The 15,325-nt window shown below is 41.2% G+C and overlaps 1 protein-coding gene across 10 annotated transcripts in view; it reads left to right on the top strand.

Moving 5' to 3' along the window:
- Positions 1-14,386, top strand: part of TNRC6B (trinucleotide repeat containing adaptor 6B) — a 194,374-nt gene extending 179,988 nt beyond the window's left edge. For 9 of the 10 annotated variants that reach the window (XM_059726382.1, XM_059726376.1, XM_059726381.1 and 6 more), the window contains 10 exons: positions 50-154; positions 417-600; positions 1,304-1,441; positions 1,776-1,952; positions 5,909-6,055; positions 6,348-6,443; positions 8,617-8,841; positions 9,326-9,396; positions 11,296-11,435; positions 13,661-14,386. In XM_059726382.1, coding sequence (XP_059582365.1) covers positions 50-154; positions 417-600; positions 1,304-1,441; positions 1,776-1,952; positions 5,909-6,055; positions 6,348-6,443; positions 8,617-8,841; positions 9,326-9,396; positions 11,296-11,435; positions 13,661-14,051 — 1,674 coding nt within the window. In that variant the 3' untranslated portion in view covers positions 14,052-14,386. The remainder of the gene's footprint in view (positions 1-49; positions 155-416; positions 601-1,303; positions 1,442-1,775; positions 1,953-5,908; positions 6,056-6,347; positions 6,444-8,616; positions 8,842-9,325; positions 9,397-11,295; positions 11,436-13,660) is intronic. The other variant, XM_059726380.1, reaches the window with a different exon arrangement.
- Positions 14,387-15,325: the final 939 nt, after the last annotated feature.

The following is a 15,325-nucleotide window of genomic DNA, read 5'->3' as shown; positions in this document are numbered from 1 at the left end:
TCAAGAATTTTTGCCTGAAAATGCTCTGTCTTCTCCACTTATTTTATAGGCATGTCAACTCCTCCTGCAGCAGCAGCAACAACAGCAACAGCAGCAGCTGTTACAGAGCCAGAGAAAGATTTCTCAAGCTGTGCGACAGCAGCAAGAACAACAGGTATGACATTCTTGGTTCTGTCAAATATATAGGGCACAAAGTGTGTGAGAGAACCTGTCAGTCTGGCAGACTGTGCTAGAGTCTATATGACATACTCTAGTCTGTAGTCATTACTGAGGACTGTTAACTACTTTTAAAGTTCTGTGTGCACATGCATTATTACTGTCCTCTTCTGAAGTAACTACTCCTACATGATTATCTAAGCTACTGATTTATTTTTTTTTAAAGCATAATTTCCCCCACATACTTCTTTTATGCGCAGATTGCACGTATGGTGAGTGCCCTCCAGCAGCAGCAACAGCAGCAGCAGAGGCAGCCTGGTATGAAGCAATCTCCATCCCATCCCGTTGGTCCTAAGCCACATTTAGACAGCATGGTACCCAATGCTCTGAATGTGGGTCTTTCAGATTTACAGACCAAAGGGCAAATACCTGGATACGGTTCTGGTAAGCACTGCCATGAGATGGGGTTCTTCATTGTACTGGTGCTAGTATTACTACTCTGTTAGCCAGTTTGACCTTACTAAGACTCTAGTAATCTGGTATTTCTAATTTATTTTTGGCATCATATTTTTGTTTCTGGTTATGACGTGTCCAGTTTCTTGACTTTTTTTTAACTGATACTAGAACATTAAACTTGTCTTGCAGTGATATAGGGGTCACTAGCAAGGTTGCCTTTCTTCAGCCTTCTATATAGCACGTCTTGAAAGACAAAATTAGAGATAGTATAGTGAAATCTAGGTAGTTATTTGGAGTTAAAATCCTGATATGCTATATTTATATTCCAGCTGACATCAGTGTAATGCAGTCTATCCATGCACTTGGGCTAAAAAACTGTGAATATAATGGCATCTATGCAGAACATGGTTTGTCTGCAGATTGGAGTTGAGTGCCAGTAGGATACTTCAAAACAATCTGCCTGGCGGTGGCTAAGTGTTTAGAATGAGAGGTGTTGCATGAAGGCAGGGTGTTTTGAGTCAGGTGAATTATTTGCATGCCACCTGGAGTGTGGCCACCCATAGGGGTTTCAGTTACTACCATTGTGTTTCTATTTATCTTTTGTGTTTGTAAGTGTTTATCTGGAAGGATATTCAAAAAAAGACAGAGAGAGTGAGCATGAGCGCAAATGGTAATGTTTTCTGTTTCACAGGCTTTGGCTCAAGTGGCTTGGATTATGGCATGGTGGGAGGGAAAGAAGCTGGAACAGAATCTCGCTTTAAACAATGGACTTCTATGATGGAAGGGCTGCCCTCCGTAGCTTCACAAGATGCCAATATGCACAAAAATGGTGAGAGAGTGGTTTGAGGTTATTCTCCCAAAATGGTCAAAAGGAAACCTTTTCTTTTTAGTACCACTTCTACCCAGGTGAAAGGTACCAATAGAGCAGTCTGCCTTCTAGTTGTTCTTTTGTCTGATAACTTCTCTATTCACGTTTTTATGAATCACTAGTATCAGCTGCTGATGGGTAACATCTACTCCCCATATATCATTGCCTCTGACACTGCTGGGAAAACTAGTGTGATGTGCTGCTACTCCTGTGTTGATTTTTAAATTCTTAGTTCCAGTGTTCCTTCCCCTCCCCATTTTCCTCAGTTTAAATGCATCTTTCTCTTGCTTCTCAGGCGCAATAGTGCCCCCTGGAAAAGCCCGCGGAGGATCACCCTATAACCAGTTTGACATAATCCCAGGCGACCCCTTGGGTAGCCATGTGGGCCCTGCTGGTGATAGTTGGTTACCTGCCAAATCTCCACCAACAAACAAGATTGGAAGCAAATCCAGCAACGCCAGCTGGCCTCCAGGTATGGCACAAAGAAAAGTATTGCCCCAACTCTTCGGTTAAAATACCAAGAGGGTTTTTTTTTCTTTTCAGCTTTTTTTTTAATAACTATCTCAGTAAATATATTTCTTGGGCTTTTGTATCCAGTTCAAGACATATTTAATGTGGAAAGAAATATAATCAAGGCCTAGGTTCACAGCATAAACTTAAGTTGAGCTGAGAGCAGAAAAGCTTAAACTGCAAAGTACCTACTTCACATTTGTTAGTCTCAAGTGAACTGTGACTACTGGGTTTTGGCATGGGGCTGTGACTAAAATTCTTTTTAATCTGCCTTAGAGAACCTGAAATATCCTTTTGTACTGTTTACAGTTTCATATTGTTATGTGTGCATGAAGGCTAAACAATTTTGTCTGAAGTTTTGCTGACTGTAAGGACATAAATTTTTGGCTTTATGGTTGAGGAGCTGGACTTTTCTGTCTTGAGCTCATTGCATTAATCCAGTATGAACTTCTTTGAGTGGCTGTAATGATGTGCACCTTCCAGTGCAGATGCACATGCACTTCATATGCTCAAACTCTCTCGAAGTATTGTGTAGCCAACAGTAACTGCATGGTATACGTGTACCTTGCCACTTATTATGCTTTGCCCTGAGAGTATTAAAAGCAGTCTGCCTTCTGCACCTCAGTTCCTTTCGGCTGTTTCTTGCCACAAGATGGAGCTTTTTGCAGTTTCATTCAGCTGCCAACCAAAACTTTATGGCATTGGCTAACGCCTGAGATGTGTGGTTATGCATGTGTCACACTGCCAGTGACATGTTCTGAAGCATAAGGAACTAATATTTACAGCACTGCAGACATTTTTGTTTCTACTGTGGACTTGCTCTGTTCGGTCTCTCTTTACATCAGCCATGACTGAAGAAACAACCTCAGTTGTGTTCCTATTGGGACCCAAGGCATTCGTTGTCAACATTGTCACCACTGGTTGCTCTGAAGCCTGCCATACTCTCAGGCTTCAGAGCAACCGGTGGTATTACTCAGGTTTGTGGTGCCAGCACTTAATTATACTGTAAGAGACTGAATTAGTACTGTTGTCTACCTATCTCACTGTCACTGAGCTCACAAGAAGATCTCCCCTCACCATCAAAGCCATTGGCATCACCAGTGGATACAGGGTTTTTTGCTTTTGTCAACCACTTAATTAGTATTGGGATAGCCAGGCCTCATGAGTAGTTGCAAAGGTACTCTCCTAGGGCATCTTTACACGTGCTCGGGCGGGGGGAGATATGCTTTAATTAGAGAAGCTCTCAGGAGCCACTCTGATTAAAGCACCCAGAGCATCTTGTGTATTCAATGTTTCATGCTTCAAAATGGTGGCAGGGGCACTTTAACTAAAGATTGTTCAATGATCTTTAGTTATAGCACCCCACCACCATTTTGAAGTGCAGGGACCCTGAATACATGTGACATTGAGGTGACTGGAACATGCTAACTAGCACGCTCCAGCATACTCAATTAATCTTCTCTGATGTTCTGATTAGAATGTGTTGGAGCAGGCATCAAGCACATGCATAGGTGCCCTAGAGCGTCCCCTACCTCCTTGATGATCCAGCTCCCTCAAAGGAGTTTGTTCCAGGATGAACCTCTACATAATAAAATATCAAGCACCATCCCATGGGCCATTATTTTTGACACCTTGTCATTATGGTTATATTGGCCATGAACTTAAAAAGAGAAATTTGACTGTTGGACAAGTCCTGTTCCTTCAGGCACCAGTTCATGTGCGCCTAAACCACAGGACATGTCAAAATAATCCAGTTTACAGAAGTGGAAGGTCTTACTCTACATCCTCCTCTAACCCAGAAGAAGTGATGCCCTCAAGCACGCCACAGCTAGACAGTTCCAGGGGATTGCAAGCAAGAGACGATAACTTCTTTCAAATTCCCATGGAAATATTGGACAACTAACATAAACTGGTGGATGTTCTCCACTAGGCCTCAGTGGAAAAAGTAGCTTTGGCCATGGGAGTCCTACCTTGTCCAAGAAAACACCCAAAATCAAGCCTCCCATTAATACAGTTTTGTCCCTGTTGGTCTCAAGGGGAAGCAGAGATGTCTAATAACATGGTATCAATGCAGTATGCTATACCTATGGATCCTGCAGCATATCTCAGGCTTTTGGTATAACACCATATTTGCCTTTGCATCAACAAACAGGGCTGGATGAGGGCTGTCTACTCCATGCCAGCAAGCAATCAACTTTTTGAACTGCTGTAGTAGACACCTGTTTTCACTTTCTCTGGTGTATTTTCTAGATCTTTAGAACAGCTTGGCACACAACTTCTGAGTAGTGTTGCTTCTCTCTTCTTGATGCAAGATGATTCACCAATACCATATAAGTTATGCCAATGCTTGTCTTTCTATAGGGTACCTTCTTTCAGCTTTTGAAATGGAACACCCTGTCCCTAAGCATAGTGGAGGTACACTGTCAACCAGATCTGACCAATGCATTCCCACCAATACAGAATTGATCCCTTTGTGAGATCTCACTCAACCTTTGTGGCTCTCATGGATCTACTAGCAAGTCAGTGCTATTATAAGGAAAAGATGGATTTACTGATTGCTGTCTTGCATAACTGTTATTTGTGGGAGAGAACTAAGGTCTGGTGATGGGATCCCCCTTTGGGTTTTTTTCCTTCTGGACAGTGTACCTGGGAAGATATGGTTTGACACTTTGAAAGGTTGAATGGGTTAATTCTTTGCAAGTAGAAGCCCAAGGCACATCTCACATCCAAGGTATAAAGTGATTCCCTCATTCTGGTAGTATGAAGTTGGGGAGCAGGGAGGAATTATATATTATTTATTTATGTATTCCCCCCCCCCCCCACACACACACACACACACTTCATGCTGACAGAATGAGGGCATCACTTTATACCTTGGATATGAGATGTACCTTTGGCTTCTTCCAAATAATCAAACCATTCAATTATTCTTCTTGGGTTGTTTTTTTTCTGGCAGAGAGGTTGAAGCACATGGTGATCTCTACCACAAGGCTTTCTCTGGCTCTAAAAGGGCAGGCTATGAAATAGCTAAGGTGGATCTTGCTATATCTATTAAAGCACATTCTACCATAGGTCAAGCAGCTTCTATTGCATTAGTGAAACACACCTATTGAATAACAGACTACCAGGAATTCTGTTCAGTGTCAGTCTCTGAAATTGTTGATTGATTGTTGTATTTGGCAAAGATGCTGTTCTTCTGAGACTCCAAGAGCCCACCTTGAATGGACTGATCATATTTTTTTGAAGTCCTCTCTAGTGGAAAATATGTATGACAGTCACTTGAAAGAGAAACAAGTTACTTATCCTGTAGTAACTGAAATCTTTTTAGATATTGTCCATGTGTGCATTCTGCAGCTCACCTTTCATTGCCTCTTCTTTGACATCTCCACATATGAAGTAGCATGGTGAGAGGAATCTGAGACATGTCAGCCATGCGCTATTCTTTATGCTCTTGGTGCAATGTATCAAGTGGCAGGTTACATGAATGCACAACGTGGATACTACTGATGAAAAAGTCTCTAAGCTCAAACACGCAGAAGCCCAGGTGCACCAACAGTACAGTGTACATGTGAAAAATATACTTTGTAGAATAAAAATAAAAATCGTAGAAATGATGTAGTATAGTCATCAAGGCCAAGGTCACTGAAGCTTCACTTAGAACTGAGGACAGTAAAAGAAGGACAAGAGTCCCATGAATTTGAGCCAGGGTAGACTTTCATATGTATGAACTATGGAAAACAATATAGTGGGAGAGTAAAACAAGCCACATTCTGACTAGAAAATCTTCTCCTGACGACCCACTAGGGAACTATAGAAGAGATACCAATTTTTTAGTCCTTTCGAAACATCCTCAAATTTTAATTTTTTTTCTAAATGGCATTTCTCTCTGCATCAACCTTTTGTTACTTCCTGTGCCAGAGTTCCAACCGGGAGTGCCATGGAAAGGTATACAAAACATTGACCCTGAATCTGATCCCTATGTGACCCCTGGAAGTGTGCTAGGGGGTACAGCCGCATCTCCCATTGTAGATACTGACCACCAACTTCTGCGGGACAACACCACAGGTAAATATGCAGACATGTAGTGAATAGTGATTACTCACTTGTGTTGAGCTTATACATAGTTAATTTAAGGGGGGGCGGGGGAAGGAAGCAGTACTCAACCATCACCACAGAGGATGAGAATGACATCTCCAGTGTTAACTGCCAAACAAGTCTTGTCTGTAATTACACATCTGTTGTATGTCACAGTTAGTTGTGTTAGTACAAAATGGATTTGTCTTGAGACTTGACTTATACTGTGGAAGTTCTGTAATATTTGCCTGCAGTCTTTTTTCTTTCCCTTCCCTTTTTGTAGGGTCTAATTCTTCCCTCAACACCTCGCTGCCTTCACCTGGTGCCTGGCCCTACAGTGCCTCTGACAATTCCTTCACCAACGTTCATAGCACTTCAGGTATGGAGGCCTTTGAAAAAGGGTCACTGCCTAGTCAGTGTAGTAGTTCTTCAGCATTCTTAAGCCATTTTGAATATGATTTTTAGTGCTTACTGCAAAAACCAAGAAATTGAGAGATTTGATCAGCTGGTAGGCTTTTCTGTCTGATAAGTTGTTTCATTATAGTTGCATTCAACAGGAAAAAGAAATCACCTTACATTCATTGAAGTTTTCTTCCAAAAGAAAAAGGTCTCTAACATGGATCAGGAAGTGGGGAGTAGAAAACAGGCAAGCATTTCTCGTCCAGAATCCATTAGGCTATCTAGTGGAAGGAAGTGATGGTTCCTTTTCTTTTTCTTTTTGTTTTGTTTGTTTTTTGTTTGTCTCCTGTCTTAACTACTTGCCAAGGAATTTGAATGATTTGTTAGGGAAGGGAAGATCTTGTGCAGTCTTCTAGAAACCTTGTAAACTGAGAGAAGTATTTGGGAAATGTTTCTTCTTAACATCTGCTGTTGTCTTCTCACATTCTGAAGGAGTATGAAGAAGATTTTTAGCTCCAGGGTTTCTGGCCGTTAAAGGTCTGTGTTTTCTCCCTGTTATCCCACGTCTTGTGTAGGTGTTGAGGACACCAAAGTATTCCTGTTAATAACAGGCACTACATTCGCTATTGAGTAACTGTTGGAAAAATCTAACCCAGGGAATCCAATGAGATTTGAAACGTTTTGTGAATTGCAGGGTTTTCGCTCAAGCCAGCATTGTGTGTTGATGGATAGTTTTGATTAGAAGCAGTCTGAATATGTAGCTTTGTTCCACAATGACATGTACAGTTTATTTTTCTAAGTCAAAACTAATACTCATAAGTCTGTGTTTGAGGAACATCACCAAACTCTGCTTTGCCTCCATTTGACTTTTTTTTAGCATGTAGGAAAGAAAGGAAAGACGTAAAGTAAAAAATTACTAAGGTTAAGAGGCTGCACTACTACCCGATCTAAGCATGTTTTTTACTCCCATGTTCTTCAGCTACCAAGTATTGCTCTGGTACAGGGAAAATGGGTCATCTAAGTTGGATGTTAGAACTCACTCATCCCCAGCATAAGATGTCCAACTCCATTGATACAACTTTTCAAGCAGTTTAGAGCCTAAGTATATATGGTGCGAGTCATTTGCACTTTCTCTCAAGCACCCAGACTCTGAGCACTATAGGTGGTAGTGATCAAAACGTGCTGCATTATAAATCTTACTAGCAAATCTGCATTTTTAATTCCAAATTTTGTTCTTGTTTTGCTACCCTGGGAAGTGGGGACCCCTAGCTGTTTTTCTCAAAATAAATCAGCACCACCTGTTGACAGCAACTAGAATTTAAAAAAGACACTGACCCATTGTGAGTCAGATTATTCCCTGGATAAGCACATTTTTGCTAGACAACTTTGCCGGGAAGTACAAATTCTGCTTAAGTAACTTTGGCTTTAACTGCTAGACTTCATGCACCATGTCTTTTTTTCGTACATCTTTGACTGCATAATCACTGGAATAATCCCTACCCTTCCTGTTATAATTATATTAATAACTGGGAGTATCTGGTAACATCAAGAGGTACTGAAGATTGTATAGTCTCCTCTCCTGTAAGGAAAGGAAAACTAGGAGACCTCCCAAATATCTGGATTTGGGGGTGTGAAGTTTTCCTATTCTCTTAGAATACTGGGCTTTCAGCTGGGTGCAGGAAGGAGATCCTTAACCTTCATGCTCCCTTGCATTTGTTATCAGCTTTAGCTGTCTTATTTCGTGACTAAGACAAGTCATTCAACCTCCCTCTGCCTTAGTTTTTAGTTTTTTAAATGAGGATAACATTTGTCCATCCTTGTAAAGAGCTTTGAACTCCTCTGATAAAGATGGTGCAGAAATTCATGGTGTTATTATGAACTCTCTGATTTATATTAACATGTATTATAAATTAGTGTGTAAAGGATCTAGTTTCTCTGTCAGAACATATACAACATGTATTTACCAAATCTGACTTTTTTTGTTTTATTGGTATAGTGCATATTAACAGTTGCATGGATCTGGACTGTGCTTGCATCTGGTATAAGTGAGCTTAACTGGCAACAGTAGCTGGATAATTACATAAATGTTTTGTGGGGTTTAAGGTCCACTAATTCATCACTTTTTTTTTTTTTTAAATCTATCTTTACTATAGCAAAATTCAATGATTACAAATCAGCATGGTCCCCTGACCCCATAGGACACAATCCCACTCATCTCTCCAACAAGATGTGGAAAACCCATATTTCCTCAAGGAACACTACAGGGCTGCCCCGCCCACCTCCTGGCCTGACCAATCCAAAACCGTCATCTCCATGGAGCAGCGCAGCACCCCGCTCGGGCAGGGGGTGGGGGCCACAGGACTCAAGGCTTGCTTCTGGTGAGAAGGATCTCCTGATGGCATTAATGCTCAGTTGTGAAGGGGGTCTGTTATACAGTGCTAACAGTGGATATAATGCAGCCTTCAGAAGACAGGAAGTTGTGGTGGCATGGCAAAATGTGAAGGAAAAGACCCAGGAGCTGCTTCAGCGAGCAGTAAGGACAGGGTTGTTTGCTGCCAGAAGAGGATTTATACAAAGGTCCAATGTTGTAGAGTAGCGGGTAGTAGAAAAACAAGCTGTATGGGTGGGAAAGGTCCCTAGCAGACAAACTGGCAAAAATGAATCCTGACATTAAGTGTAAGAGAAGTGTTCTCTTAGACTTCTGTTCTTGGAATCTGTTCTGCTAATACATGTCATGTGGGTAAGTCTGTCTGAGACTAAGAAGTATAGAGTATAGATGAGTAATTATTTGTCAAAGCATTTACTTTGTTCACTTAATTTCTTCTGACTGTTGTATCTCTTCGGTTGTTTAAATATTTGCAGCCTCCACCTGGAGTGATGGTGGCTCAGTTCGTCCAAGCTACTGGCTGGTTCTTCACAATCTCACTCCACAGGTATTTCCCTCTTTCTTCTGTTCTCTTGAAAGGGAGTAGTACTAAACTGCAGAAAGCAAAGTTTGTCTGCTGGTTTCCTGTTCCCTTTTTAATGAAGTTTAACAAGGCTGAATTGACCTGGAGATTCAGCCTAACTAAATACTAGAGTAGTCTGCTTTTACTACAGTAGTCACATTGCTTAACTGGTGTGACACATCTGATCTTCTTGGTAGCTAGTGTGTTCGGTATTTATCATTAGACCATCTGAACTATCCCATCATTACTTACAGTTTTTCATGAATGAATTTATCTCAAGTTTTTTTTCACGTAGGAACATGGATAAAATGTACGCTCTGCAGCATTGTTTGTAATAGCTCAAGTCTCTGGTTTCTTTTGGACATTGTCAGTAACAGAGCTAGGCAGAACTGCCAGTGTTCACTCCAGTGTTTCCATAGTGAAACCACAGAATGTTTCCAATACTGCTGCCAAAAGCACAGTCTTGTTAAGCTATTCCATTCTTAGAGCTTGTTTCCATTCACAGTAAATTCTATGGAGATCCTGGTTTCAGCAATCCCAATTAGCCTGTATCCAGGGCTCAAGGAAAGTCCATAGGATTATCAACAGTATCCCTGGGGGTCGAAGACAACTAGTCCATTGTTCAGTAGGATAATTTATCACACTTGAAGTGCAGCTTTGAAAAATAACATCACTGTGGAAGAGGGCTTGGATCTTCTTCAGATCCCCCAAAATAGCTTACTGTGCTCCCTTTGACATGCAGGGCAGGAGAAGTAGTGGGAAAGAAATTTGCCTCATTGTGATGAGGCAAGTTTCTTCTATACAAGGAATGTTTCTCTAACGTTTTGCAATTGTTAAAACTGCAGGAAATGTATTCTGGAGATGTTGAGATGACTTGAAAAGAGAAATAAAACAGATTGGTTAAAGGAACAGACTTAACATGCAGTCCTCTTTGTTTTGGGTTTGTATATAATTTTTATAGGTGGGCCCAAGATACAGTTGGAACCAATCTCTCTCTGATTAAAGCACACCCATTTTACTTTACCACATTAACTTGTACATAATTTTCTTGTTTAAGATGTCATGTAAGCAGAACAGGGGAAATGGGGTAATAGTACTTTGAGTGTCTGCGTACGTAGAATCCTCTCTTGATGTGCATGTGTCCCATGCACACCAACAGTGGAGTTTGCTTTTAAAGCACATTTCAAAGAATCATAGTTACTATAACATAAGTAACTTATCTTCTTTGCTATAGAAAAAACTAAAGGCTGCTACTGCTGTAGAAACATCAGTCATTTGGGTACTGTTAGTCTGGCAGTCCAGTGATTTAACTGTTGATTTCTCAGCTCTCCAACTGGGGAGTGAGATTAAAGGACCCTAATCTTTTACAACATTCAGCAAATCAGTTCCCAGTTTTTCAGATAAATATTCTCAAATTGCTAGTTGATCTTAAAATCTTGTTGAAATGTCAAGGATGGAAAGGAACAAATCTGGTAATCAAAATGACATGATTCTTCTGTTGTCATCTTTGACAGCCCTAAAAGGGCTTGAAATACAATGTATACACTACTGGAAAATACAGAGATGCTCACACCTGGGTAATCTCAACCAGGAGGAAGATGGGCTTAAATTGAGCTAAATTAAAATAAGCTGTTTAACAAAGGAGAGTTTACTGATGCCTGCTGGATCTGTAAGATGTAGAAAGCACTCGAGAAAAGGTTCTGCTTGAAAGGACAATCCTATCCCTCTCACCTGTCTTTACATACTTTTTCTGTGACCTGAAGTAAAATATTATATTTTCTTTTAAGTACTTAATTTATGCTAAATATCTCCAGTTCTTCAGATGTATCATAAAAAGATTCAGTAGTCCTTTCTTTCAGTAAATCTGTTGCTTTTCTTCCTCAGATTGATGGGTCAACCTTGAGGACGATCTGCATGCAGCATGGCCCACTGCTGACATTCCATCTGAACCTGACCCAGGGCACCGCCCTTATCAGATACAGCACCAAACAAGAGGCGGCCAAGGCCCAGACTGCACTGCACATGTGAGTTGCCCCAGCTGCATGAATCTACCCTGTTTCCTTTGACTTTCAGAGCTCACCGTGTCACTAGATAGTAGTCCCATGTATAAAGAGGTGATTAAGATTCATTTCTGCTCAGTTCCATGTTTTAGAAACTCGCATCAGGGGTCCTCAGAAATACTTCATTTAGCACTAAAAGGGAAACAGTGTGCCATGTCTCAGAAATTATTTGAACAAGGCTTTTTGCAACTGGCTGCAAGAGCTGTTGTGACCAGCATGCAAATATACAAATGTATCTGCATTTATGAAAATGTGTGACTTGTTTCCAGTGAGCATTAATCTTAAACCCTGAAAACAAAGTTAACTGCGTTTTCAGCTTCAGACAGTCTGAATGCTAAATCTAGTTTTGCTTAAAGAATAGGTAAAACACTTTAGGAAACAAACCTGCTCCACAGAGTAGGAATTCTCAGGTGTACCATAGTGTGATCCATATTTGCACAGAGATTCCGAGAGGCTGGTCCCTCCAGTTCTTGGTTATGTTAGACCAGTGGTTCTCAACCCGCAGCCTGCGGGCTGCATACAGCCCGGTCAGCACGCTGCTACAGCCCATTAGACATCCTGTTAAAACACTTTTTTAAAACACTTTTTTACACAGGAAGTTGTGGAGTGCAGCCCACCTAACGCATTGAGAGCTGCAAGTGTGGCCCACTCTGGCATATGGGTTGAAAACCATTGTGTTAGACCATCACCACCTCCTGTGTGTGACAGCATAGTAACTTTGTGGCAGTGATAGTAGTTGTTTACCATAGGAAAGCACTTAGTGGGTGCCTGTACACAAGCTGGGAGGCTGCTCCAACATTCTGTAATTACAGCATGTCAGAGCAGACTCCGATTAATTGCTCCGACCAGCCTTCACGTCTTGTGTATTGGCGTCCCCACGCTTCAAAGTGGCAGAAGGGCCACTTTAACTAAAGCTCATTCAGCGAGCTTTAGATAAAGTGCCTCTGCCATCATTTTGAAGTGCAGGAACACTAATACACAAGATGCTTCGGGCACTTTAATTAGAGCAGCTCTCAGAACATGTGTGAAAATGCCCAATGTGTTCTTGGCTGTTTTTAATATGATTTAAGCACCTGGACACAAGGAGTGGGTTGCCGCACCATGTGACCATTTAAGTCATCTGGGATCCTGAGCAAAATGCTTCGTAAGCCACAGTTTGAGAGGCTTTTTTGAGGCCACACTTTGCAGTAGAGAAAAGGAGAGAAGAACACCAGCAAAACAAACTTTTCTACAAAGATATTTAAGTTTTTTAATATTTCATTTAAGTGTAGACCTTTCAGTTTAAAATGTTCAAAAGAGAAAGAAGTATGCTTTCCTCATTGCTTTTTAGTAGCTCCTCTTCCCATCTTCAAATGATTCTTCAGTTCTGTTCTCTTTCAGGTAATCTGAAGCCCTGGGGATGCCCTACAATGTAGACAAATAGGACCAGAATGTGATAAATGGGACAGTCTCATTAATTGAGAGACATTTAAAATAAGTTTTCTCAAAAACTACAAACTCCTAGTGATGGTTTCCTGTACTTGGGCCTCTTGGAATTTGCATAAAAGGGCTCACATTTGGGAGTTTGCGGCTTTTTGTTTGGTTGTTTTTTTCAGTGGGGGGTGGGAACTAAATGATCCCTAGTTATTTTAGAAATGCAAGGCAGCCTGGGTGCTGACTCCCTTGCTCCCTATTCCTTTCAAAATGTTAAAGCCTAAAAATATAAGAAGCCCAAAAAATTCCTTTCATTCAGTATTTCCTGGGTTTCTAACCTTTTAAGGTATGATGCTTTTGAATGGTAAATGCGTATAAAACCTGACGATGTGTATCCAACCTTACCTCCTCCCTCTTAAATATATCTGAGGTTTGGTGGGATTATTTATCTTGCATACACTCGTATACAGCCCTTGTTAATATTTCATTTCTGTCTGGTTGGTTTGGGTTTGGAAAGCTTTGTTCACAGCCATAAGAATTAAAACCTTGAATTTCCCTTCCAAAAAAAAAAAATCAAGCTTTGAGTTCTACAGAGTCTAATGAAAATGGTCAGATGCTGATGGCTGCCCCCATACCTCTTACTTCTGTCACTGCATGATGATTTTCATAATTGTTCCGAGTACTTATTATTTCATGTTCAAGCCTTTGGACCCTGTGTATTCACTTTGGATTTTAGATCTTTTTTTTTTTTCCCCTCTACCCATTTTTTTTCTTAGGTGTGTATTGGGAAACACTACCATCCTGGCTGAGTTTGCCACAGACGAGGAGGTTAGCCGCTTTTTGGCACAAGCTCAGCCCCCTACACCTGCAGCAGCCCCAAGTGCACCCACGGCAGGCTGGCAATCCCTGGAGACAGGACAGAACCAGACAGATCCAGTTGGACCTGCTTTGAATCTTTTTGGTGGGTCAACAGGGCTTGGGCAGTGGAGCAGCGGTGGTGGTGGCAGCAGCAGTGGGGGCGATCTCGCTGGCGCTTCATTATGGGGGCCTCCAAGCTATTCTTCAAGCTTGTGGGGGGTCCCAAACGTAGAGGATCCACACAGGATGGGCAGTCCTGCTCCCTTACTACCTGGAGACCTTCTGGGAGGAGGGTCGGATTCAATCTGAACTTAGAACTTTCAACTCTGACCTCGTGACCTTTTTTGGAACAGCAGCAGCACTAACTTGACCTTTTCGTTTTTTTTCAACTTGCAATAAATACATTTATAAAAGGAAAAAAGAAAACGGAGAGAGAAAAAAAGGTGGGTCATTGACAGACTGTCTGAGCACATAGTTGCCTCCCTTATATAACTTCAGTTTTTTCGTTTGGAATATGAATCCAAAAAGAGAACATATCACTCTTGAAATACTTGAATCATGAACGCCAACTTAGAAAGACAATGTGAAGCAAGTACACATACCATTTAAATTTAAACACAAAAAATTAAAAAAATTAGTTTCTAGTTTTTCACTTTTTCATGTTATACGGAAGTTGTTGCTAAGAAACATATATACTGAAAAAAATAGCTTTTTAACTTTGTTTGCACTGGGTGTGTTTCCGTCCTTAGGTCTACCATGTTGGGGTGGGGTTGGGGGGTGGGGTTCAAAAGAATTAAAGGGGTGGGGGGAGGGGAAGACTTGACGGAGCCTCACTTTAAAAACAAAAAAATGGAAAAAAACACAAAAAAAAACAAAAAACAAACAAAAAAAACCAACACTTTGTGATTGGCTGGTTGATAAGTACCAGTGTGTTCTGGCACATGTAACTGCCCATGTGTGCTTGTTTTCTGTGCGAGTGAGTGTGTGCACATGTTTGTGCGCGCGTGTATGCATTTTTTCCTCTCTATATATAATCTTGGAACGCTGCATTGCTGATGGTCTACAGGCTGGCTGGCCATCTTTACGTCTTGACTGTGAAAACAAGACAAGTGTGATGGAGTCCCTGTGGCTATAGCAAAATCCAGTTGGGCTGGGTTAAAATTTGTCAATAGATTTTTTTTAAATTCATTTTAGCAGGGTGCTATTTCAAGTTTGCAGATCATTCTGAATGGGTAGTTGCTTCCTAGCCCTTGTTTCTAACCCTGTGGGGGAGCAGAACACTGCCATATCCAAAGGATTTGGTGAGGGGGAGCCAACGTTGTCTTTCAAGTAGCAGTGTATTTATTTATTTATGTCTGCATGTTGGGGTTATTTGTGAGTGAACCCTAGAATGTTTGTTTTATAATGCAAGCCATTTTCTTTCGTCTGAGGAGGGGAAACAGGGAAAGAAGACATCATGTTTCTCTGTGGCCAAGATGAATGTTCTTCAATCCCTTTACAAGGTTCAGTGTCTTTAGAAAACGAGCCTCTCGTCCCTTCCCCAGTCCTTTCTATATATGCACCCCTGTTTGTTCACAAAGAAT

Source organism: Alligator mississippiensis, chromosome 4, assembly GCF_030867095.1.
Source record: "Alligator mississippiensis isolate rAllMis1 chromosome 4, rAllMis1, whole genome shotgun sequence".
NCBI lineage: Eukaryota > Metazoa > Chordata > Crocodylia > Alligatoridae > Alligator > Alligator mississippiensis.
This window is presented reverse-complemented; position numbering and strand designations above follow the sequence as displayed.